The sequence below is a fragment of the Phytophthora sojae genome (genome assembly GCF_000149755.1).
Source record: "Phytophthora sojae unplaced genomic scaffold PHYSOscaffold_2, whole genome shotgun sequence".
NCBI classification, from domain to species: Eukaryota; Oomycota; class Peronosporomycetes; order Peronosporales; family Peronosporaceae; genus Phytophthora; species Phytophthora sojae.
The window spans coordinates 8747810-8769847 of record NW_009258116.1 but is presented as its reverse complement, the minus strand read 5'-3'; the positions used below and the strand labels follow the sequence as shown (position 1 = coordinate 8769847).

The window sequence follows — 22038 nt, the reverse complement described above, 5'->3', positions numbered from 1 at the left end:
TAGGTGTTGGAAGCAGACGTAAATCGCTTTTGCTGTTTTTCATGAGTCCAACGACTTTATAATACTGTTAACTTAAGTAATGTCGTAACGTGAGTCGTAATTGTTTACAATCTTATCGAGATTTTCATGTAAATAACAGTAAAGACATTGTAGACAGATGAATCGCTAAATCCTAGTAAATTATCCCTGCGTCCTCGCGAAATCTTAGTAAGTAGGTAAGCCTCCAGTCTACTTACAAGTAATAACATAGATCTACTTACGTTGCAACAAATAGTGCCCAATCGACTTGAATAGCTCATTTTCTCGGGAAATGTAGGAAATGAAATTGGTGAAATCTGGGGACAATCACGGCGAGGTGGGCGCAAAAGGGCCACACCAGGTGCGAACTTAGCTTAATGAATAGCTCCGAAACCTCTCTAACACTGGAGCGATTCTCGCAGCGTTTTGAATCTTGTTTTTATTCCAGAAAGTACGTGTTCAAAATCTGGAAGACGGGGGGTACCCCCCCCCCCCCTCTTCCAGATCTGTGATTGGTCATCAAGATTTATTCCTGCCTTTTCTTCGCACTTTTGAGATGACTTTTGGGTTCTAAAACCTACGGGAATCGCTCCACTGACACGTAGCGTCCTTGCATTATAATTCTCGTTGCAAGTAGCTTGAACAAATTCAAAGTGTGTCCATTGAGCGGAAAACTTGCGTCCTCCCGCCATACCTCGTTCGCTACGAACAACACATCCACGTGGTTAGAATCATGTTCTCCAAAGTCCTTACCCGTTAAAACTCACTTGATTTGATGTTTTTATACTATTGTCATATTTTAAATCCCAAACAGTCCGTTAAAACTCATTTTTGAGGGGTTTTTTGTTCTTTTTGAAATAGCATGCAAATGTGAAATAAAAGCACGTCAAATTTACCGCCCAAGCGCCGCGGCCGACTCAGAGACCGTGTGATGGTGCAGACGCTGGAGCTGCGCGCGACGCAGGACGGCGTCATCTGGCCGCGGCGGCCGCTGGTGAGCAGCAAGGGACTGCTCTCGCGCGTGCAGAACCTGCCGCTGAGCTCGCACGACAAGAGCCCCGCGCGCTTCCGCGCCGTGGCCTTCAACGCGTCGGGCGAGCTGCTGGCGGCCACGGACGAGCGCGGCCGCGTCTTCGTCTTCTTCGTTACGCTCAACCGCTACGCGCTGGTGCAGCACCTGGGGGCGCCCTCCGTCAGCTGCTGCTTCAGCCCCGCGCGCAAGACGGAGCTGCTCGTGACCTGCGAGGACGAGACCGTGCGCTGCATCGACGTGCAGGCCCAGACGCTCATCAGCACGCTGCGGGGCCACCGCTTCCCGGCGCGCTGCGCGTCCTTCCAGAGGTCGGGTCAGCTGGCGCTCACGGCCTCGCAGGACGCGGTGATCCTCTGGGACACCAAGGACTGGTCCCGCTACCGGGTGCTGAATGCCGGCCCAGGCGTGGAGGAGGCGACGTTCGTGGCCAGAGGAGACCTCGTGGCCGTGTGCTTCCAGGACGACACCATCATGATGTGGGAGCTCGAGTCGCTGGCGCTCAGGTACCGCTTCTCGCTGCCCGAGAGAGAGCAGTCGCCAGGACTGCAGAAGATCGCGGTCTCGGATGACCAGAAGGTGCTCGTGGCAAGGTTAGGACGGGTTTAATTTTACTTGTTGGTGTGGTGTTTGAGCTGACGATTGTGAGTGTTGCTACTACTTGTTGATGCAGCGGACGAGCGCCGTTTGTTTACGTGTGGGAGTTTGAGTCGCAGACGATCATCCGGATCATCGAGCTCCCGCCGCCGATCAAGCACGTTGTCAGTGTACGTGTGGAGGTCTGGGGTTTAACTGGGAGAATGTGTATTATGCTCATATGATATGCGTGGTTGTGTGAGCAGCACGCGTTCCTCCCAGGTCATAGCACGACGATTAGCATTTTGGGCGATGACGGAAGCATCTTCTTCCTCGATGTTGCTGCCAAGAACCCGCAGATCAAGCTGGAGATCAGCAACAACGGACGCTCCATTTCAGCTTTTGATATCGAGTGCCACGCCCGCTATCTCGCAGCATCGACGAGGTAAGAGTTTCGTGCTGTTTTGTAGCGCTAGCCCCCACATACTGATGCATGGTGACTGCCCACGTATCTAGTGATGGCTTTCTGCTGTTGTACGACATGGAGATTGCACGAGAGACTGCTGCTCGCGCTCAGAAACGACGGAGGAAAGAGGGGCTGATGGATCTTGGGGAGCATGCGCGCATCCGCACTCGATCTGGGTTGCCAGATACGGCTTTTTCTGATGATGATATTGGCCCAGTGGTGGAGGAGCCGAATCCGGCAGAGCTTTGTCAACCGGATCTGAGTCGACCTGTTCCTTCGAAGCTGATTGACAGTTTGTTCGGAGCGAAGGTGCCCAAGCGGGCTGGCCGTGTGACCCAGCAGACTCAACAAGACACGGCGACTACCAGGCAAGCAGAATCTTTCCACATGCGGCCAGCAAGTGCTACACGAACCCGCGTTCGCGCTACGGCAGGACCCCTCAGGTTGCCGACCAAGGATCTGCTTGACTGCGATTCACCAACGTTGCGGGAGAAAGTCTGGACTCGGCGGAAGTGCCCACTGGCGCGGCCTCCTGTCCAGTTGACAGCTCAAGAGATCGAGACAAATCATAAGCGCCTCGTTGGAAGTCTAAGGTGCAATGGCATGTACCCCAAGAAATACCGGGTGCTTGTGTGGCGTTTCTTTCTTCGCCTGCCCAAGAATGAAGAAGCTTTTCGATCGCTGGTGGCAAAGGGTAAACATCCAGTATTTGTTCGGCTCAAGGATCAGTACCCATTACAAGACAGCCGTATCTTTCGTCGCCTTCACCGTGTTTTGTCGGCAATTGTTTATTGGTGTCCAGCTTTCGGTGAAGTTAGCTACCTGCCTGTTGTCGTGTACCCGTTTGTCAAGATTTTCCGAGAAAATGACCTGGCAGCGTTTGAAGCGAGCGTCAGCGTCATGCTTCACTGGTGCGGCGATTTCCTCATAAGTCTTCCGTACCCGCCCGTGTTTGCCATGAGTGCTATCGAGAAAGAGCTGGCTCGGCGAGACGCTCAACTCTTTGACCACTTTACTCGATACCAAGTCACGTCCGAAGCGTTCGCGTGGAGTTTGCTCAAGACTATTTTCACGGAAGTGCTCAGCGAAGACGAGTGGATGTGCCTGTGGGATCATCTCTTCACGTACTCAGACACTCCACAGCTCCTATTTGTCGCTGTATTGGCGTATCTGTCGTACTTTCGGACAGCTCTCCTCGCTTCTTGTGACCGGTTCTCGATCGAGCAATTTTTCCACCAGCAGAACGCTATCGATATTCAAAAGTTTGTCCAGCTAATGATGAATCTACGGTCAAAGCTGGATCTGAGCGAGTATACGGCGATTGAGGAGTCCGCAGCAACAGACGCCTCCAGTCAAGGCCGCGCACCGTACTGGCCACTGTCGAGAGGGCAGTACCCCGCCTTCGCGCACTATCCACGATTTGTTGTGGATTTCCAGATCAGCGTAAGTGAACCAGGTTTGTCTATTTGCTGCACGCCCGCAATGGTGTTCATGCCTGTGTGTGTTTTTTTTCTGACTTTATAGGAGCGCAACCGTATCGCCCTGGAAGAAGCAGAGCTGGGTCACAAGCAAAACCTCCTCGATGATATTGAAGACGAGTCGAGGAAATTGAAGGCAGAGCACGAAAAGTGGATGAAGGAGAGAAAACTGGTTCTCGAAGCCGAAGAGCGGCGGCGCAAGGAAGCGATTGCTGCTGAAAAGGAGAGAATACTTCACTTGAAGACTCTGGATTATGAGACCCGAAAGCGAAGGCTCCAACACCTCAGCAATATGGAGGCATCTGCTCATGAAACTCTGGAGGAGGCATCTAAAATGCTGCAGACGGAGTATCAGCGGCTGGAAAGTACGCTAGCGATGCAGAAGGAGCGGATGGAGTTCGAAATCTCGTCGCGCAAGCAAGAAGAGGACTTGCAGCGAATTGAATCGGAGACGCACGATCGTGTGCGGGGAATTCACAAGCGGCGCGAAATGGAAGAGCGCCTGTCACGTCTTCGTACTGAGTTCGAGACTCGAGTGAAGCAGCAAGAGCTTCAGGATATGCTGAAGTTTGAGAGCTGGAAACGGGAAGATGAAGAGCAGGCTCGCAAAGCAAAGATCCTGCTGCGTCGACGTGAGGAACGTGCGCTTCTGAGCCAAGAAAAGCGCGTCCGCCAAGAGTTGGAGAACAAGTTGTTGGAGCAGCAACTGGCAAGGGATAAAGAGCTGCTGGAGCTAGAAACAGCACGGCGCACCCGACGAAAGCAACAGCAAGGGCATGATGAATTGGACCACGAGGTGAATGCACAGATGGATGACTCCTCCGCTCAGGAACACGCTAACCGGCTTAGCACTCACGTGCTGGATTCCAAAGGAAGAGGTTCTCCACGTGCTACGGAGGCGTTTACCTGCGAAGCAGGTTCGCGAGCTACTACTAGTTTGCAGGAGCTTGACGCTGCCAGTTGCAAGCTGCAACGCGGTGACAGCTCGGATTCCGACAAAGAAAACACCCCTGCTAGTGTCCATGAGCAGCTTATCGTGGACTCCGACAGCGACAGCGAAGATGACGCGAGCTTGAGCGTGACGGACGCACTGCAGTGGCCGGAAACTGCACGCCGTGCCCGACGAAAGCAACAGCAAGGGCTTGATGAATTGGACCCACCGCAAAGCCCTCTGGCGTTCTCACAGAACGAGGCAGTCTCCGCTCCCCAATCTACTGGAGAGCTATCACCAGAACGCCATGAATTCTTCATGCCAGAAGCTCCCGGTAGTGCTCGGGGAGAAGACGTATCCACGCTTCCAGCTACTCGTGGCTTCTCGCGTGATTGGGATGGAGTCACCTCAACACCCCCTGCTACTCGTGAATACTCTCGTCATGAGGAATTGATGTTCGCGCCGCCAGCGGTGCGCGGGCACCCCAACGTCCAGGAGGAGGGTTTTACGTCACCAGCCACCCATGGGCACCCCCGCGCTGCCGACGAATCAATGAGTACACCACAAGTTGCCCAGCAAGTGTGGTTGGACCACGAGGTGAATGCACAGATGGATGCCTCCTCCGCCCAGGAACACGCTAACGGGCCTAGCGCTCACGTGCTGGATTCCGAAGGAAGATCCTCTCCAGGCTCTCCACGTGCCTCGGAGGCGTTCACCCACAAAGCAGGTTCGCAAGCTGCTACTGGAAAGTTGCAGGAGCTTGACGCTGTCAGTCGCAAGCAGCAACGCGGTGACAGCTCAGAGTCCGGCAGCGTCCAGAAGCAGGTGGTCATGGACTCCGACAGCGACAGCGAGGACTATAGCTCGAGCGTGATGGACGCGCTGCAGCGGCCAATTGCCGAGCTCGAGAAGAAGCTCGGCATCCGCTTTGACGACTTCAGCGACGAGGAGAAGGAGGAGGACGAATACTCGTTTGACATCCGGCAGCACAGCGACGAGGAGGAAGAAGACGATGAGACCATCGAGGATGACCGCGCCAAGCTGCTGCAGCGTGCCAAGCGGCTGCTGGAGCTCTCAAGCTTCGACACCGACAGCGACGACGAATTGTGAGCGCTGCGGTACCCCGCGATCCGGATGCCTGGATGTCGCTCTCTGTGGGGCTCCGATCTGCCAGAAGGCGACTGGAGATTTTGCTTCAACTGCCGCAACGACACGACGACAACGGGTTCAGCAACAAAATCGGGCCACTTTAGTACACCCACCTCAGAAATAGTCCAATATAGTCCGTAGGCAGCCTGCGCCGTTGTAGCACATGTACCAAGCAAAAATCCCACAACTCGGGTATGCACAGAGGTTACAGGCGACTCCCAACGCAACCTACGTTCAAAGCGGAATTCGGTGCGATGTAATTTACGATGCGAAATTAAGAGTAAACAGGCAAAGTCGATGCAAAATACAGAGCGCTTGGGGTGAGGAACCTGCAAAAACCACCAGAATAAGCAATGCATGTACTGTACATTTTCATGTGATATACAGTCAAACCTGTTTATATGAGGCCCTGTTGGTGACCATCTACTACAATGACTCATATAAAATGGACTCAGTTAAAAAAATTATGTGGTGCACGTAAAGAAATCGTGCATAGTTCGCTGCCGCTTTGCCTTCACCGTAGTCTCTCGAACCAAAGCGGTCACGGTCTGTCAAGCTCTTCGTTCTCTGTCAGTCTGCTCTCCGCATTGCAGCAGAAATGCAGCCAGCTCCATGCAGTGTCTCAGAGCAGTGGCAGGTTGAACTGCGGGTTCCTGTTCCTCCTCTTCCTCCTAAGCGCTCCGCCAGCTCATGCGCCTTCAGCAGGAGCACGTCGTCCGCCATCGCCGTTTTAGCTTCGTTCTGAAAGAAAATTTCCCTCAGTTCCCGCTCGAACTGAGGGAATTTCACTCGGCGCCGCTTGGTCGCACTCAGGTCGACGTGGCTGAAGTAGGAAGAAGGCAGGTTGCGCAGTCGGGCGAGTGTGGCACGGCTGACCCGGGCCTTGAAAGTTGCGTAGATCCACTCGGCGAGCATGGGGTTGTTCATGCCAGGATTCTGCTTGAGCTTTAGGTGCACTTGGAGCTTTTGTTCTAGCGTCAGACAGGTGCGAGGAGACATGGCGAGCGAAGAAGGCTTGCGGTAGGCGTTGAGTGTTGAGCAGTGGTGCTTTGAAGAGTGTGTGGCCAGCAGTGTGAATCAAATAAACAGGTGAGACCTAATTTGGTCCCCAAAAATGTGACTCATATACCTTGTATGCATATAAACAGAGATCATACAAAAACTAAGTGAAATATTTGGTAGCGACAAAGCCTGCATCAAATAAACGGCATGGCTCAAATAGAGAGGATCATATAAACAGGTTTGACTGTACAAGTATTTCCGGTTTCGAACCGAACTTTTGGTGCATCCGGTTGCGAAAGGAGGCAGAGGCATCGCCGCTTTCGCGTACCGCGATTCGTGCTGGAGTATTTGTTTATGATGATAGCCCAATGATAATTTTAGGATAGGTTGCATCAACTTCGCTATCGTCATATTACTATATGCGTTGTTTGCACCTCAGTTATTGAAAACAGGGTTCAATGCCCGACACGAAATGTCTGCTCACGGAGCTGGCAGTGCGCGGAACCTAACTCAACTATTTGTATGCATGCATAAGGACCATTTTCATCAAAACTCGCCATATAAATAGCGAGCTCTTCGCTAAATTGGGACTCGCGCCCCGTCGTTTACGACTCATACTTCGTGCAATTGTCTGCTTGCTTGTTTGCCGCCGCCTTCAAGCTCGACATCGTGGGTAGCTCTTCCGTACATCGGCGTCGCTGGATCGGGGGTCGCTGCGTCGGACGTCGACACGTCGAGCAGCAGAGGGAGCTGCTCGACGTCAATCTCGCCCGGTCTCTCGCCTCGCTTAAATCCAGAGGACCAATTTCGGGACCAGATCCGGGGACTAATTCGCTGAAAGTTGGTGCCTACAACCCGACATAGCTGCAACTTTTGGGCAGGGGGAGGGTTTTTGGAAACCGAGCAAACAAACGCAAAAGCTCACAACTGCAAGAGAGACCGACCGCGGCCGAGCGATCATCACTCTTGCATTCCGCACTCGCCCGGACACACTCGCATCCGCACGCGATCTGTTGTAGCGACTTGCGCCGGCGCCGCCCGCCCCCATGGAGACCTCGACGACGGACGCGCCGCCCGTCGCGACGCTGCGCAAGACCGCGAGCTTGCCGGCGTACGACCTGGCGCTGCGCCGCGACGACGCCTCGGCCTCCTCCGGCGCCGCCGAGCCCGCCTGCAGCGACACCAACAGCGCGCGCGTGCCCTCCATCGCCGAGGAGGACGAAGACGTCGACGTCGTGACGCTCTCCTCGGCCTCGGAGCTCAGTCTGCGCGGCGCCAACGGGGACGCCGCGTCCGCCTCCACCGCCACTTCGGCCTCCGCCTCGGCGCCGAACGCCGCGTCGCCGCTGGACGCCGCCATGCCCCCGTCCCCATCGTCCACGACGTCCTCCGCCGCTGCCGAGAGACAGGAGGAGCCCTCGTCGCCCAAAGACACCGTGCCCCAGCTGCCGAAAGTAGGCAGCTCGCGCACCGTGCCGACGCTCGAGAGATCGCACACGTCCAGCGAGCTCATCGGCCTGCGCTCGAGGGAGAAGAAAAGCTCCGAGTCAGCGTACTCGAGCCCGGCGTCCGGGTCGGCCCCATCTTTCGAGATCGAGAGCGTCACCTTGCCCACCGACGGCGTCACCGAGGCGGAGATTGATAAGACCACGCACACGGTCTTCTCCGTCGAGGTTAGGCTGCAGGGGGGACTGCAGTGGCTCATCCGCAAGCGCTACTCGGACTTCCGCGAGCTCCACGAGAGGCTTAAGAGGACCAGCTCGCCGGTCAAGCAGCTGTACTTCCCCAAACGTCACGTGTTCCGCAATCGGCACCAGAGCGTCGTGGAGCAGCGACGCAGCGAGCTGGAGAAGTACATTAACGAGGTGCTCGACATCAAGCCGCTGATCCGCGTGCCGCTGTTCAACTTCTTGGAGGTGTATGCGCACATGGAGTCATACGAACGCAAGCTGCAGCGCCATAAGAAGGAGCTCGAGTCGGAACGGATGAAGAACCTGCTGCCGCCGGAGCTACTGGAGGATTTTTCGTCGGCTTTCAAGCGATTATGCTCCTCGAAATATTTATACCATGGGAGCACGAGCACCGGACATAAGACAGAGGCGGAAAGCTCGCGCAGCTCGTCGAGCAGCACCGCGCCAAACTCGAACGGTCGACCACCGACGTCTCCAGTTAAGGATACGGCACCGACGTCAGCTTCTTCTGGGGAGCCTTCGAAGGGCAGCACTACGGACGAGCGCGGAAATCGCCACAGTGTCATAATGCACACGGCAGGATCGCAGATTTGTATTAGCCGTGCATCCTTCCGAAGAGATATCCTCGGCGTCTTCCCGGACATACCGTCGAGCTTCGCGATGCGTTTCATGAAGGCCGTCTCCGACCGTCAAGGCTCTGATATCAACATGGATGAATTTCTGCGTGCGGTGGCCATTCTTCGCTGCGGCACAATAGAGGACCAGCTTCAATTCATCTTCAACATGTGCGATTTGGATCACGCAGGTAAAGTGCAAAGCACGGGACTGAGTAACTTTTTGGTGTCGCTTCATGGACGCCATGTGCTCGACCGACCAGAGTACCGGCGGTTGTTGAGTGAAGGTTTCGATCAGGGCCGAGTGCGCATGACGAGCGACGAGTTTATCAAGATCGTTCCCGAGCTGAAAGCCTACCACACCCTAGTGGACTGGATGGCACCCTTCGCCGACATTTTGTGCGAAACAGCTGACCCGCAGCTGCTGGAGTCCCAGGAGGAATTTAACCCCGCCGTGCAGCAGAAGATCCTCGCAAACGAGACCCACTTTAATGCGAAGGAGGTGGCCGTATTACAAGACGCCTTTAACAACTACCGGGCCTCAAGCGGTGGTGATGCTGTCGATTTGGATGCACTTACCAGTGACTTCCCGCTGGAGATGTCTGAGGAACGCTTCAGCCGCGTATTTAGCAGCTTCGGCTCGCGCGCAAACGGATCTGATATTGATGTGTTCAGCTTCGTGAGTGCCCTGTCAGTTGCATGTCGAGGTACTACCAAGGAGAAGGCCGAGTTTGCATTCAAACTGTTTGCGAGCGTTGGCGACAACACCTACATGACTCGCGAGGATATCTACGGTATGCTCCGGCTCGACATTACTCAGAACCCAGAGCTGGAGAGTCAGATCACGGCCCTTATTGAGAAGAAGCACCCATCGCTGAACGCTACGAAGAGTGCTTCATCGTCCTCTCTGATCGAAAGTATGGGTCCAAGAACACCTTCTGTGTCGGGCTCAGAGCTGGGCATTTTCGTGGATGGCGTCATGAAGGGCTTTGGACAAAGAAAAAGCGTTTGGGACGCGAGTTCATCTTCGAAGCAGACCGAGGCTCTGACACTGACGGTGGAGGAGTTTACTACATGGGCTATCAAGCAGAAGTATGAGATGGCGACGTTGCGAATTATGCGCGAAGTTGCGTTCATCGATCTGGGTCTGGTTCCAGCTACCAAAGAAGAAGAGTTGCTGATCGCGACGGGTTGCTACAACGCATATGATCCTGATACGTTGGTTGAAGACGACCGCTGGTATTTGATCGAACGCAAGTGGTACATTCACTGGTGCAGGTACATCAAGATCCGCGTGAAGGAATCTCTGCTTCTCTCGCCCCCGGTATCGAATCCTACCACTACCGCGACTTCTACTCCGAGCACGTCGAAGGTGCAGGTGAATGGTAGCACCACCGCCCACAAGGACAACTATATGAAAAATCTCAAGGGAGAGATAGTCCGTCCGAAGTGCATCAATAACTATCCGTTGCTCACGAGCGATCGACGTGACAGGATTCTGAAGACGTCTGATGACATTAAGCTGGGCCGCCATTATGTTATCATCTGCGAGCAACTGTGGATGGCGCTGAAGCTGTGGTACGGAGGAGGTCCTGAAATTCAACGGCAGGTTGTGGTAGCTTCCAATGGCGAACCCACATTGGACATTTGGGAAGCTGAAACGAAGAAAAAACTCGCCAAGAAGAAGTCCAAGGATAAGGACGCTGATACGAACAACGAAGAGGATGAAGACGACGATGATGCGGAAGACGATATGTCCTCCGTACCGTCTGAAGACGAATCTCGCAGAAAGCAGGAACTCGCTCTTCCGCGTCGGATGCGATCGGGTGGTTCTGTCGGTCTTGCAAACCTTGGCAACACCTGCTACATGAACTCAGCTTTGCAGTGTCTTACCAACACGAAGTTGCTGGCCGAATATTTCCTGTCGGGAATGTACTTGGAAGACATCAACCGTACCAGTACTCTGGGGCTGCAAGGTAAGCTGGCGGAGGTCTACGGCAAACTTGCAGAAGACATGTGGTGCGTCAAGCAGAAGTCGATCTCCCCTCGGAACTTCAAGAAGTCGATCGGCAAGTTCAATGAAGTATTCCGCGGCAATGACCAGCAGGACGCACAGGAGTTGCTAGCTTTTCTGCTGAGCGGCTTAAGCGAAGACCTAAATCGCATTCAAGACAAGCCGTATATCGAGCAGCCCGACAGCGATGGGCGCTATGACGCCGACCTCGCAGATGAATGGTGGCGCAACCACCTCCGACGGGAGGTATCGATTATTGTCGCGTTGTTCACGGGCCAGTATAAGTCGTTGCTGACATGCAGCATCTGTGGCTTCAAGTCTGCACGATTTGAGCCCTTCACCTTCCTACAGGTGCCATTGCCAGAACCCAAGCACAACACGGTGACGGTGCAATTGGTACTCGCTAGTGGGGTCACTCCGATGAAGGTGTCGGTGCGTTTAAGTATTTCAGCGACGATTTTTGACCTGAAGCACGAGCTGATGAAAATGTGCCACGACGAGTTTGGTCTACCTGATGTGGCTGAGAGTGATATCAAGTTATGCGAATTCAGCGGATCGATGATCCTCAGCTTCAAGGCCGATAACCGCCGTGTTGGGCAGATTCGCAGCATTGACCGGCTCATAGCTTTCCAGTTGGAGCCACTTGACTCGGAGACAGTTCAAGCCACGCGCCACCGTCGCCCATCGTACGTCCCGGCCGTCGGCTCGGGCGGTATTCGTCCTGATGAGGCAGATCACTCGGCTTTCTACGAAAAGTTAACGAAGGGTGCGTTGGTCGATGTGCGGATGCGAACCCAGTCACACGAGTACATCCCTGCTGTGGTTTTGGAGCCGCCCACTGCACATGCTGATTATGAAGATCAACCTGTTGTATTGGTGCGCCTCCGTCGTACGGAGGACGAGATAAAGGTGCCTTTGAACCGGCTTCGACCACGTCAAGCGCGACTACTGTACATTCCTCTGCTTTCGCGCAAGCTGAGTTACTCGGCCGTGTACTTCAAGAACCCCTTCAGGCCTGTGCCGTTCGGGTCACCCAACCTCGTGCGATTATGTCCCGAGCTCACCAGCGGTCTTCAGTTGTATCAACTTGTGTGGGAGCGTGTGAAGCAATACGTGGGCCCGGATGCAAAGGCCCCGACCGAATGGGCTGAAGATGAGGCCCGCAACGTAGACTGCTTGGTCGCTAACCATATTGATGGTGTGTTCGCGGGCTTGAATGACGCATCTGAAATCTTTAGCTCGAAGTGCGGATTCCTGTTGCGTCGCGTGGAGAGCAAGGGTTTGACGGACTCGCGCTCGTCATGGCTGACGCGAAGCTTCGGATTCACTATCCCGTGCACCTCAGAACCTCTCGATGTTTTGGAAGAAGAAGCGATTGCTATCGACTGGGATCTAAGCGTTTTCCAGGACCGTGAAACGATGGACAAGATGAAGCACGTCGAGAACCACGATAGTGTGGCGCGTAACGAGGCCATTGACAAGGGACCTGTACCGCTGCGCCACTGCCTGGACGCATTCACAAGTGAGGAAAAAATCAGCGAAGGTTACTGTTCTAGTTGTCGGCAGCACCAGGAAATGACGAAGAAACTGGAGATATGGCGTCTTCCTCCCGTCATGGTGGTGCACTTGAAGCGTTTCCAGTACACGCAGACGTATCGCCGGAAGTTGGGGTCGCTTGTCGAGTTCCCAATTCACGACCTTGACCTTTCCTGTTGCGTAGCACCTCACATCGAGATTCCAGACAAGTATCCGATGAAGAGACCGAAGAGTACGTCGTCCAGCGGAGTATCAGCACCTGCGCGAAAGCTACTCAAGCTCAAATCCCGTAGTGGGAGCACAATTAGCAATGGCCCAGCCCCCAGTTCTCAGACATCTGCAGCTGACAGCGCGGCAAATGAAGGTGCCTCAGGTTCAGACGCTGACAAGCAAGATGGTCAACTTGCGGGTGGAGACTTGGACGAGGATACTCAAGGAGAGAAACCCGAGGATAGCGAGGTGCCAGCAGAAACGACTGAAGTTTCCGTTGAGGCTGATGCACAGTCATCCCCGGATGCAAAGGCAGGAAGCAATGCTACGACTGACACCGAGACCACTGCCACCAGCGACAGCCAGCGCGCAGCTGCAGCACAAGCAGCAGCAGTACGCAATCGCGTTCGTCGTGGGTACACCAACTCGAACCTGGACCAGTCGCGATGTCTGGAGACCAAGTACAACCTTTACGGCGTCGTGAACCACCAAGGCGCGCTTGGTGGCGGTCACTACACTGCGTACGCTAAGAACTTCGTGGACGACCAGTGGTACTACTACGATGACGAGCGAGTTCGCGTCGTGGAGGAACAGCAGGTCGTGAGTCCATCGGCCTATTTGCTATTCTACCTCCGCTCAGACATGGATAGCGTGCTCGTGAAGGATTTATTCCCGAAGAACATGAAGCCCGGCAAAATCACGGACGAGGATATTGAACGCTTCGTGGAGGAGGGTGACGAGCGCCGCTGCACCATCATGTAAATTGCTTGCGCCGCGCCACCCCCACGTTGCACCTGCCCCACAGGCAGACAAGAAGTGAAAAATCTACAACGAAGCTCCAAATATTATAGATTTGTTTGTTATTCGCGCTCTGTCCGTTGTGTTCGCCTCAGTGTGCGTGATGCTAAAGGTAAGCACTGCGCGTGGTGTTCGCGAGCAGTAAGAATAAGTAACGGATACATGTTCATCAAAGTCTATTTCCTCTCTCATTCCTCCTTATACCCATTCTCCATCTTCGGCTTATCGTTGTCCGAGCTAGCTGCTTGCCCATCTTCACGAGGAGCAGCCTCAGCTTGAAGTGTTTCAAGGAGTGCGCGAAGCTGTGCCTTCTGGGCCTGTCTCCCTTCATCCACGTTCTCCCCTTTGGCCTCATCACCGTCCTTCTCTTCTGCCTCAAGCACGTGTAGTTGCTCGCGCAAGATGATAGTCAGGCTGTCGCTTTCGATACTGCGCTCGTGGAACTTAATCATCACGTAGGCCTTCAACTTCTTCGAAAAGCGGCACAGGTGCGCAACCACAAACGCGATTCTCTCCAGTACGAACAAACCGGCATCAAGCCGGCGCAAATACTTGCTATCTTCGTCTTCATCTTCGTCGTCCTCCTCGTTGCTGCGGCCAACTCGCTCGTGATACTTCGCAAACAGATCCACTAACCTATCGACCTTTTCCATATCGTTCTCCACAAACTTGGCGTGCAGACGGTCATAGCAATCAGCCGGAGCCTTTTCACCCACCCACGAGCACAAAGACGTCACCAAACTGACTGCGTTCTCTTCTTCCTTCGCGCGGTCGCTAGACTTGCTCGCCTTCGTAGCGCCAGCTGACTTGTACTTGCCATGGCGACCCATAAAAACGGAGAACACGCTCCGCAGGCCTCCGATCTCAATCAACCGCTCGCAATTGCGGGCATTGCCCATAAGGGCATGATCCATAACACGTAATGCTCCACTGAACACGAATCGTTGACGGTCCTTCGTAAAGCGCAGCAGCAGCTCCAGTCCTTCCAATCGACGAAATTGCTTCTGCGCTTCGGGCACAAGCAAGACGCTGCACAGCGCGTTGACCAAGTTGCCCACTAGCTCCTCTTCTTCCTCGGTGGCAGGGTCTTTCTTCCTGTACGGCGCCAACGCCTGTAACAAATCATCCATCAAATCCACCTTCGCGTCCTGATTCTCATCCTTCTCCTTCCTGTTCTCCTCCTTGGGCCGCTCCTGCCCCCTCCATGACACGAACTTCTCCCTCGGCTCCTTCCCGGCCTGCAGCAAAATGGACAAAATCTCGCTCGCGTACAACTTGTTCTCACTGAACGCCCGTGCCGGGGCCACTTGCTGCAGCAAAAAGGGCAAGATGGCTGTGTGCTCGGCCACTTGAGCACACCCGGGCGGCTGCAGGTCCGCCAGGTTCTCCAGAATCTGCAGCGAGTGGTAGATCCCCGCCGCCTCCTCGTCCGCCTGCTGCTTCTCACTGCCGTCCACCGCCGCCGCCAGCTCGTAGAGGTTGGACACCAGCAGCGGCAGCAGTTTCTCGTCCACCAGGTGCGTGGCCAGCCTCGCGGCCGGCTCCAGCGACTCCGCGGCGTCGTCCACGTCCGTGAGCTCGGCCAAGAGGCTCAGCACCGCCAGGCGGATGTCCAGGTTGGCGTGGCCCAGCAGTCCGAGTAGCGCGCGCGGCACCTGCAGCTCCGTCATGGCGGCGAAGAGCTCGGGCTTGGCGGCCAGCTGCTTCCAGCGCGCGATCTCCGCGTCCAGGGCCAGCTCCGACTCGAGGAACTTCTGCGGCTCGTCCGCATGCTTCTCGCGCGCCAGTGCGTTGCGTCGCACGCGCTTCTGCAGCGAGTTGGCCATGGACTTGAGCGCGCGGGCGTCCAGCGCGTCGCCCTCCTGCGCCTCGGCGCCGTCCACGAGCGCGGAGATTTCGGCGGAGGAGGCGGCGGCGCTCGGACGAGAGCGCTTTGCAGCCGGGGCGGACGGTGGCGACGCGGCCGCGCGCTTAGGCGCGGCTTCCGCAGCCAGTACGCGCTCGAAGTGGCTCTCCATGTACCTGGGCGATGGCTTGGTGGTGATAGGATAGCCTGTGTTGCTCCTACAGTAGTATTTAGCTCCAACTATGTTGCTCAACTTAACATAAGTGAGCAAACTTAACGTACCATACCATGACGGTGCCGACATCGGCCGACAGAGTGCCTACAAGCTGGGATTGGCTAAAAAAAAGCAGACACATCATGCACATCGGGCATGGTGCCCAGGCGGTTAGCAATCAAATGCGCCACTGCTCCAGCAGTGCCAGAGCAAATCCTGGATTGCAGGTGTCAGGCTGTTACTGCCTGGCACCTGCAATTCTGCCGCTATTACCAACTTAAGCGTTTGCATGTTGGTTATTAAAACAGCAGCATTAGCGCTGCGTAACATACAAAAACGCAATACATTTCTCATTTTTCGAGAGTTCATCTGGCTGTACTGTATTAAAAGCATTGAAATTTACACGGTTGGTTAGCGCTCGTCGCCTTCGATGCAGCGATGCAGTCCTTCTCACTTTTTCTTTTGCGCTCACCCCGCCGGCGATTTCCTAGCGATTTCACGTCAGTGCTAAGTAAGAGTGGGGAGTTTTTTTTGGTGCGCGTCTCTCTTCACGTCCAGCGATTTGCTAGACCTTCCACGAACAGAGATGCAATCCATTGTGGGTAGACGGACTAGGGGCGGTCCAATGTGTGAGAATCAGAGCGGTATATCCGAGAGATATTCTCTCTGTGGATTGTACTCGATCAACAATGCGGTACAAACCCGGGTTTTTTAACCGTCGAGGATTTGGTGCCAATCGTGCGTCGTCTTAACGCGACTGCACCCGAGGAAGAAGGGCCAGCCCCCCATGGCGATGAGAAGTACGGGGCGTATTCTATGAAAGCACTGCATGAAGCGCTTCGCGCCAAGGGCTATCAGCTGCGGTACCTGAACAGTACCAACACGTTCAACTGCAGTTCGCAAAGGTGGTTCAAGAAGATTCCTAGGTCTAGTTTTAGGCACCTTGTGATCATCGGTAGGCCCTTTGGCCAAGAAGAAGGTACCTGGCACTGCATCGCTCGCGCGGCGGTGGGCAACAAGCACTACTTCATCGACTCGGACGAGCTCGTCTACAAGCCAAGTACCGAAGACGGATTACGCCACTTCTTTGCTGATCTGGGCTGTGTTTACGCGGTCGAGCCGATTAACTACCAACAATAAAATCCTACTTTCACACAAAACCGTTGTTTAATCTGCAACCTCTGGGTAATCATAAAATATCCGTTAAGACAGGAACACTCTTATTTTTTACTATTAAAATGGCTACAGTAAAGATTTAGAGTGGTAGCACACCGCCTCGGCTGCAGTGCAAGATGTTGTCAAATGCATGAGCTGATTAAGAGTAGATCGATATTATGAAGCTCTGTGGCGTTCCAGCAGTTGCGTACGAAAGTCAAATGCGCACTACATGCTGTACGCTATACATTTATCGAAGTGTAATGTGTAGCGGTGCAGAACATTTATTATAGCCCCACGTTAGAAACTATAACTCAACTACTTCCGTGTAAACAGCTCTTGCGTTTCCTTGGGCGCTGGGTCCGTTACGCCAGCGACAGCAACGGGAGCACGGTACGCGTCTACTAGAGAGTTGAGCTTGCTTTCCCGGAAAAACTTGCGCAGTTGCTTGAGCACAGCTGATCCACGTTTGCTCTTGACTCCGTGCTCTTCGAAAAATCTGTACATCCCGGCTTCGGCCTCAATTCCGGTACGAACAACTTGGTCGGTGTAGTCAGGGGCCGACGGGTCCAGCGCGAAGCCGTTTGGTAAGAAGAGCTTCATGTAGTTCACGGTGTGCTTGTACGCTGATTTTTTCTGCCGATCCGCACACACGTCCCACATACGTGGTGTTTTTGCGTACCAGTCAAACCAAATAGCCGCTGGGCCTTTCGGGAGAGCCTTGCTTCCACACGACTTCGATACAGTAGCGGAATCCTCGCAATGCGATTGTGGTGCCACCACCGGTGCCGGCAAACTTGTGGAGGAGTCACCCTGACCAACGTCGCGCTGACTCTCCAGTTGGGTGACCCGCTCGGTCAAGGCTCGATTCATGGCTATCAGCTCGCCGATGATGCAGTTCTGGTGATTGATCAGCTTTTCTTCTCTTGTGAATGCCTCCGCGTCGTCTTGAGATTCCTCCAGATCCTTTTGTGCCACCTTCGCCTGTAGTTCAGAGCTCCACGCGAGAACTTGAGCTTTTGGTAAACCCAACGCCATCAGGCATTCGCGCATCCGGGTAGCGTACGGGCACATCGGGTAGCGCTCGAGTACCTCGGGAAAATGCTGGATCAGCGCGGCAGTTAGAACTTCAGCGACGCGGGCGTTGAGCTTCTTCTCGGGGTCATGGGTGCACACGCTTGGCTGGAAAAGAAGATTTCCCAAGCTCAGTGCCTGCTGCCGGCTGGCGGAGTCGAACCAGGAGAGGGTTGGAACCAGTGGCTTCTTGCTCGAGTCCCACCCGCTGAGAACACATGCTACTTTCTGGTCTTCACTGGTTGTGTTGAACACGTAAGCGAAAGCCTTGTTGGTAGCCGTCATGTTCCACGAACCCCGATCGAAAATCCACTGAGCACTGAGCAGTGGATCACCGTTTGCATGCTGAGCCCCACCACGTCGAAACGAGTGAGACGTCAAGTTTGCATTTGGCACCGCTTTAGCTTGAGCGGCAGACGCTGTCTTGACAACGCGGTTCACGTAGGCGTGGATCTTCATGTTTTCTTCAGGCAGTTTACGCTTTTTCTGAGGCGGCTCACTGGGCGTGTCGTCGTTCTCACAGGCAACAAGAGCTTCAGCTAGTGGCACGTCAACAGGGGCTGTCATGCTCTCGTCGCCGCTTGCGGCAAGGTGCGGATGATCCAGCAGCTGTGCGCACGGAGCGTCCTGCATCACCAGGGCCATCGCAATCGCATGCAGGGGGCACGTGATGAAGCTGTTCTTGTCGGGAAAGAGAGAGATGCCCTGCTCGTCTGAAGTCTTCACGCGGATGAGCCGGACGAACACAAAATCCGCACTCACAGACAGGTTTCCCTTCACCACGAACCCCAGCTCTGAGGCGCGGCCAAACGCGTACCACATCAGCGCCAGTAACGCGGCATCTTGGTAGTCCTTGGGGCTGGTGGCATCATAGTAGAGTCCGCCCATGAGAATTCGTAGGTCTTCCTTCGTGCAGGCAGGCGCCTTCTTGACCATTCCACCTTCGATGCGCTTCAGACAATGGCGCTCGAGCGTCTGTCCCATCTTGAGTAGTTTCTTCTCGATGATGGCTCGGTGGGTCGGGTAGGTGTCGAGCAGCCAGTTCTTTACATGGCGGTAGTAGCTCATGACCGAGTTCTTGGCTAGCGACTTCCCTCCTCGGCCTTCGACGAAGGCGAGGCGAACGCCAAAGCGGTCCATGAGCTTCACAAACACAGCCCCACTCTTATCATCTGCGAGAGAGGCAGCGATGATGTCCATGGAGACGCCTTGGGCCGCGACGAAGCGTCCGAAGGCGTTGATTGCGGTTTGTAGAGCGCGCTGTGAGTTGACGGGGGCGAGGTCTTGGAGGCTCATACTGGTTCCGAGTGTTCTGTCGGCAAGAGGGCACATATTCGAGTAGACTGGTGGCTCGTATTGACGCCCTGCATATTTTCGCCCCCTTGCCTACATTATACGTCGGCACGGCGTCGGCATCGTTTTACCCTACACCTAATCAAGCTCATTGACCGATATTGGGTATATCTAGATGTCATTGGTCAATATACATGCATTGCGGTCAGTCTGCCTATACTTAAATCACGTAAAAAAATTGTGTCGGCACCGTCACGATATTTATCCATACCGTCAAAATTCCAACTGTCCGACCGAGGAGTCCAACCAGTACCGGTACTGAAGCAACACATTTTAGTCACATCTATTTTATTGTAATGACCATCTCAACTGAATCCCTTCATTCATTCATTCATTCATTCATTTAGCTTCGGAGCCGGACACACAGCGGGCAGCGGCAATACGGACGAGTGCTCGGGCGTGCAGAGGACCCCCAGGCCAGCAGGACCAAGAGCAAGACGGGCGTTGGCGGCAAGGAGGACAGCTGCATGACCTCGGGCGAGGTGATGGCGCTCGAGGCCAGCAGGGGCAGCAGTTCGGGGGTGGTGCCGCGCGGGGCGGTGGAGATGGAGAAGGTCGTGCGGGGCGGTGGATGCGTGGACAGCAGCGTGGCCTCGGGCGAGGTGATGGCGCTTGAGGCCAGCAGTGGTATGTTGAGAGTGGCCGACGGCGTTGTGGACAGCTGCTGTCAGTGTACGTACATGCTACCAGTTTTTCTCTTACCTGGTTTGGCCCTGCTGCTATTTGCTGGCTTAGCTGCGGTGCATGTGTACTTACCCGCGACGGTGCCTCTTGGTGGAGGAGCAGCATTCGCTGCAGGCCGGTTCGAATCCGGCCATCGTCTTTACTTAATTGTGTTTTATATTGTTGTGCATCATGATGTAAGGTTTACAGGTTTGGTTGTAGTCGAATGAAGGTTGGAAGTGCGGCGGCAGGGGTTGGATCAAGGATGGCACCATTGGTGACGCGCTCGTGGAAGTCAGCGATCAGGGCATCGAGTTTGCCGGTCTTGTGTAGCTTGAGCAGAGCCTTCAACGCGGTGCCGGCAGCGAGAGCCGAAGATCCGTTTGCTTTCAAGAAGGCGAGACCGTTCGCTTGCGCTTGCTGCCCCATGTTGAGCACCTCGTTCTTGAACGCAGAGGCGGCTACGTCTAGTGCGAAGCCATTCGGTAAGAACAGCATCATGTATCCTACGGCGTGTCTAAACTCGTACAGTGTTGTCTTTTTGACAGAGCGTGATGCGTATACACGAGGCTCGGCAGTGAACCACTCGTACCAGAGTGCCGACAACGGCTGCGAGCCTTTCTTCTTCGGGCGCACGGACTTGGTGGCCGGTGGCTGCACGGTGACAGGGCTCAGCCCGTCTGACGTTGAAGCTCCTTCAAGCGCGTTTGGTGCTGCTATGTCTGACTGTGCTCGAAGCCGCTCCTCCACTGCTAACAGTCGTTCATCAAGCCGTTTGTTTTGCAGAATGAGGACATCGATCTGCTCCGACTGGCGCTTTAACAGCGCTACTACAGCTGCGGACTGGGCGTCATTGGCATGCGGTCAACCTTGGGAGGCGGAGGGGTGAAGGCACGCAGGATTGTTTCGCTCCAAGCCAGCACCTCCGACTCTCCTATGGCCCGAGCTTCCATGGCTTCTCGCATCCGGAGAATGAAGTCGCTCTGGTCGGACAGGATCAGCATGTCGGGGTAGTGCATCACGAGTGTCGCCATCAAGACATCAGCTACACCGTCATCAAGATTGAGTGCTGTGTCGTCAAACCCCAGCGTGCTCGAGAAGACTAGGGCCTGCAGTTTACCTGCACGCTCACCGATGGGGTCGTCGAGTGCGCACAGCGAAGGAAGGCGGGCACCTTCCTTCGGCTTCCATCCGCTCAGTACGCGGGCAACGTTTTGGTCGGCTTGCGTGGTACCCAGCATGTACCCAAAGGCTTTGTTGACACGGTCAAGTTGCCAACCTCCCCGCTCGATAATCCAGTTCTCGGCCAGGCTTCCGTCGTTGGCGTGCATGACAGCACGCGCCGAAACGAGTGAGAGGTAAGTTCTGGGGTAAGTCGAACGTCCGTTGCTGCGGCAATATATTTGACTCTGACTAACAAACGGTTCACATAGGCTTGCGCACCAGGGACTTTAGGCTTCCCCGACACCTGCTCGACTTCGACCAGTGCTGTCGGGTCATCATCAGCCTCAAGGAGCTCCACCAGGCTGAGCTCTTCAACATCCTCCACGTTAGCGGCACTCCGTTTTGTATCCACGAACTGCGGGAACATGCGCTTGCACGGAGCCTTCTGCATTAAAAGTGCTGTAGCTATAGCGAATAAAGGGCATGTTAAAAAGTTTTTCGGGTCTTTGAACAGCGAAATGCCTTGGAGAAGAGCCGTTTTAACTCTCTTGAATCGAAGGAAGAGTACGCCACCTACTAATGCATCGTTTTTATCAGTAGAAACATAAAACAATGGCAATCATTATCCTTTCAAGACTTACCAGGAAGAATTGAGAGCTGATGTTTCTCTAGCTGCTCGGCATCAGAGCTACGCCCGTACAGGTACCACATCGTGACGACAACGGCAGCGTCGAGGTAGATGGTATCCGCCGAATCCGACGTATACAGCAGTCGAACTATATTTTCTAGATCTTGTTTGGAACACGGTGGGGCCTTCTTTTCCAGCGCACCGTCCTCGCGGTTGCTGCAATACTTTCAAAGCCCAGACAGGATTTTTTGCAGCTGTGGTTTCACGATTGCTCCCTGTTGTGGATACTTATCCAGCAACCAGTTTTTCACGTTTCCGAAATACGCAAGACACGTATTTGTTGATAGAACTTTGTCTGCCGATCTAGCTAGGGAGTATGCATACTTATCTAACATGATTTTCAGCACCTTACCGGTCTTGTCAGCGTC

The 22038-nt window shown here is 54.5% G+C and overlaps 8 protein-coding genes across 8 annotated transcripts; 3 read left to right on the top strand and 5 right to left on the bottom strand.

The window, feature by feature from the left end:
* Positions 1-949: 949 nt before the first annotated feature.
* Positions 950-4208, top strand: PHYSODRAFT_449053 (hypothetical protein; the record flags this gene model as incomplete). Its single annotated transcript, XM_009522520.1, has 8 exons — positions 950-1641; positions 1722-1815; positions 1891-2069; positions 2141-2266; positions 2354-2418; positions 2488-3400; positions 3443-3533; positions 3615-4208. Coding segments are annotated over 8 exons (2754 nt in total), but the record flags the coding sequence as incomplete, so codon positions are not given.
* A 2010-nt stretch (positions 4209-6218) lies between these two features.
* On the bottom strand, positions 6219-6647 carry PHYSODRAFT_326531 (hypothetical protein; the record flags this gene model as incomplete). The annotated part of the gene is made up of 1 exon (XM_009522519.1): positions 6219-6647. One exon carries the CDS (start codon positions 6645-6647, stop codon positions 6219-6221), a length of 429 nt encoding a protein of 142 aa, XP_009520814.1.
* A 1037-nt stretch (positions 6648-7684) lies between these two features.
* Positions 7685-13477, top strand: PHYSODRAFT_484843 (hypothetical protein; the record flags this gene model as incomplete). The annotated part of the gene is made up of 5 exons (XM_009522518.1): positions 7685-7941; positions 8056-10544; positions 10611-12797; positions 12972-13124; positions 13209-13477. Coding segments are annotated over 5 exons (5355 nt in total), but the record flags the coding sequence as incomplete, so codon positions are not given.
* A 224-nt stretch (positions 13478-13701) lies between these two features.
* On the bottom strand, positions 13702-15724 carry PHYSODRAFT_257869 (hypothetical protein; the record flags this gene model as incomplete). Its single annotated transcript, XM_009522517.1, has 2 exons — positions 13702-15577; positions 15642-15724. The coding sequence occupies 2 exons, from the start codon at positions 15722-15724 to the stop codon at positions 13702-13704; spliced, it is 1959 nt and encodes a 652-aa protein (XP_009520812.1).
* A 1322-nt stretch (positions 15725-17046) lies between these two features.
* On the bottom strand, positions 17047-17601 carry PHYSODRAFT_486186 (hypothetical protein; the record flags this gene model as incomplete). The annotated part of the gene is made up of 1 exon (XM_009522516.1): positions 17047-17601. One exon carries the CDS (start codon positions 17599-17601, stop codon positions 17047-17049), a length of 555 nt encoding a protein of 184 aa, XP_009520811.1.
* An 841-nt stretch (positions 17602-18442) lies between these two features.
* PHYSODRAFT_483905 (hypothetical protein) lies at positions 18443-18652 on the top strand (the record flags this gene model as incomplete). Its single annotated transcript, XM_009522515.1, has 1 exon — positions 18443-18652. A coding segment is annotated over one exon (210 nt), but the record flags the coding sequence as incomplete, so codon positions are not given.
* A 110-nt stretch (positions 18653-18762) lies between these two features.
* On the bottom strand, positions 18763-19098 carry PHYSODRAFT_399905 (hypothetical protein; the record flags this gene model as incomplete). Its single annotated transcript, XM_009522514.1, has 1 exon — positions 18763-19098. A coding segment is annotated over one exon (336 nt), but the record flags the coding sequence as incomplete, so codon positions are not given.
* A 400-nt stretch (positions 19099-19498) lies between these two features.
* Positions 19499-21693, bottom strand: PHYSODRAFT_257872 (hypothetical protein; the record flags this gene model as incomplete). Its single annotated transcript, XM_009522513.1, has 7 exons — positions 19499-19816; positions 19858-19890; positions 19912-19925; positions 20091-20570; positions 20663-21183; positions 21237-21441; positions 21624-21693. The coding sequence occupies 7 exons, from the start codon at positions 21691-21693 to the stop codon at positions 19499-19501; spliced, it is 1641 nt and encodes a 546-aa protein (XP_009520808.1).
* Between the last annotated feature and the right edge of the window lie 345 nt (positions 21694-22038).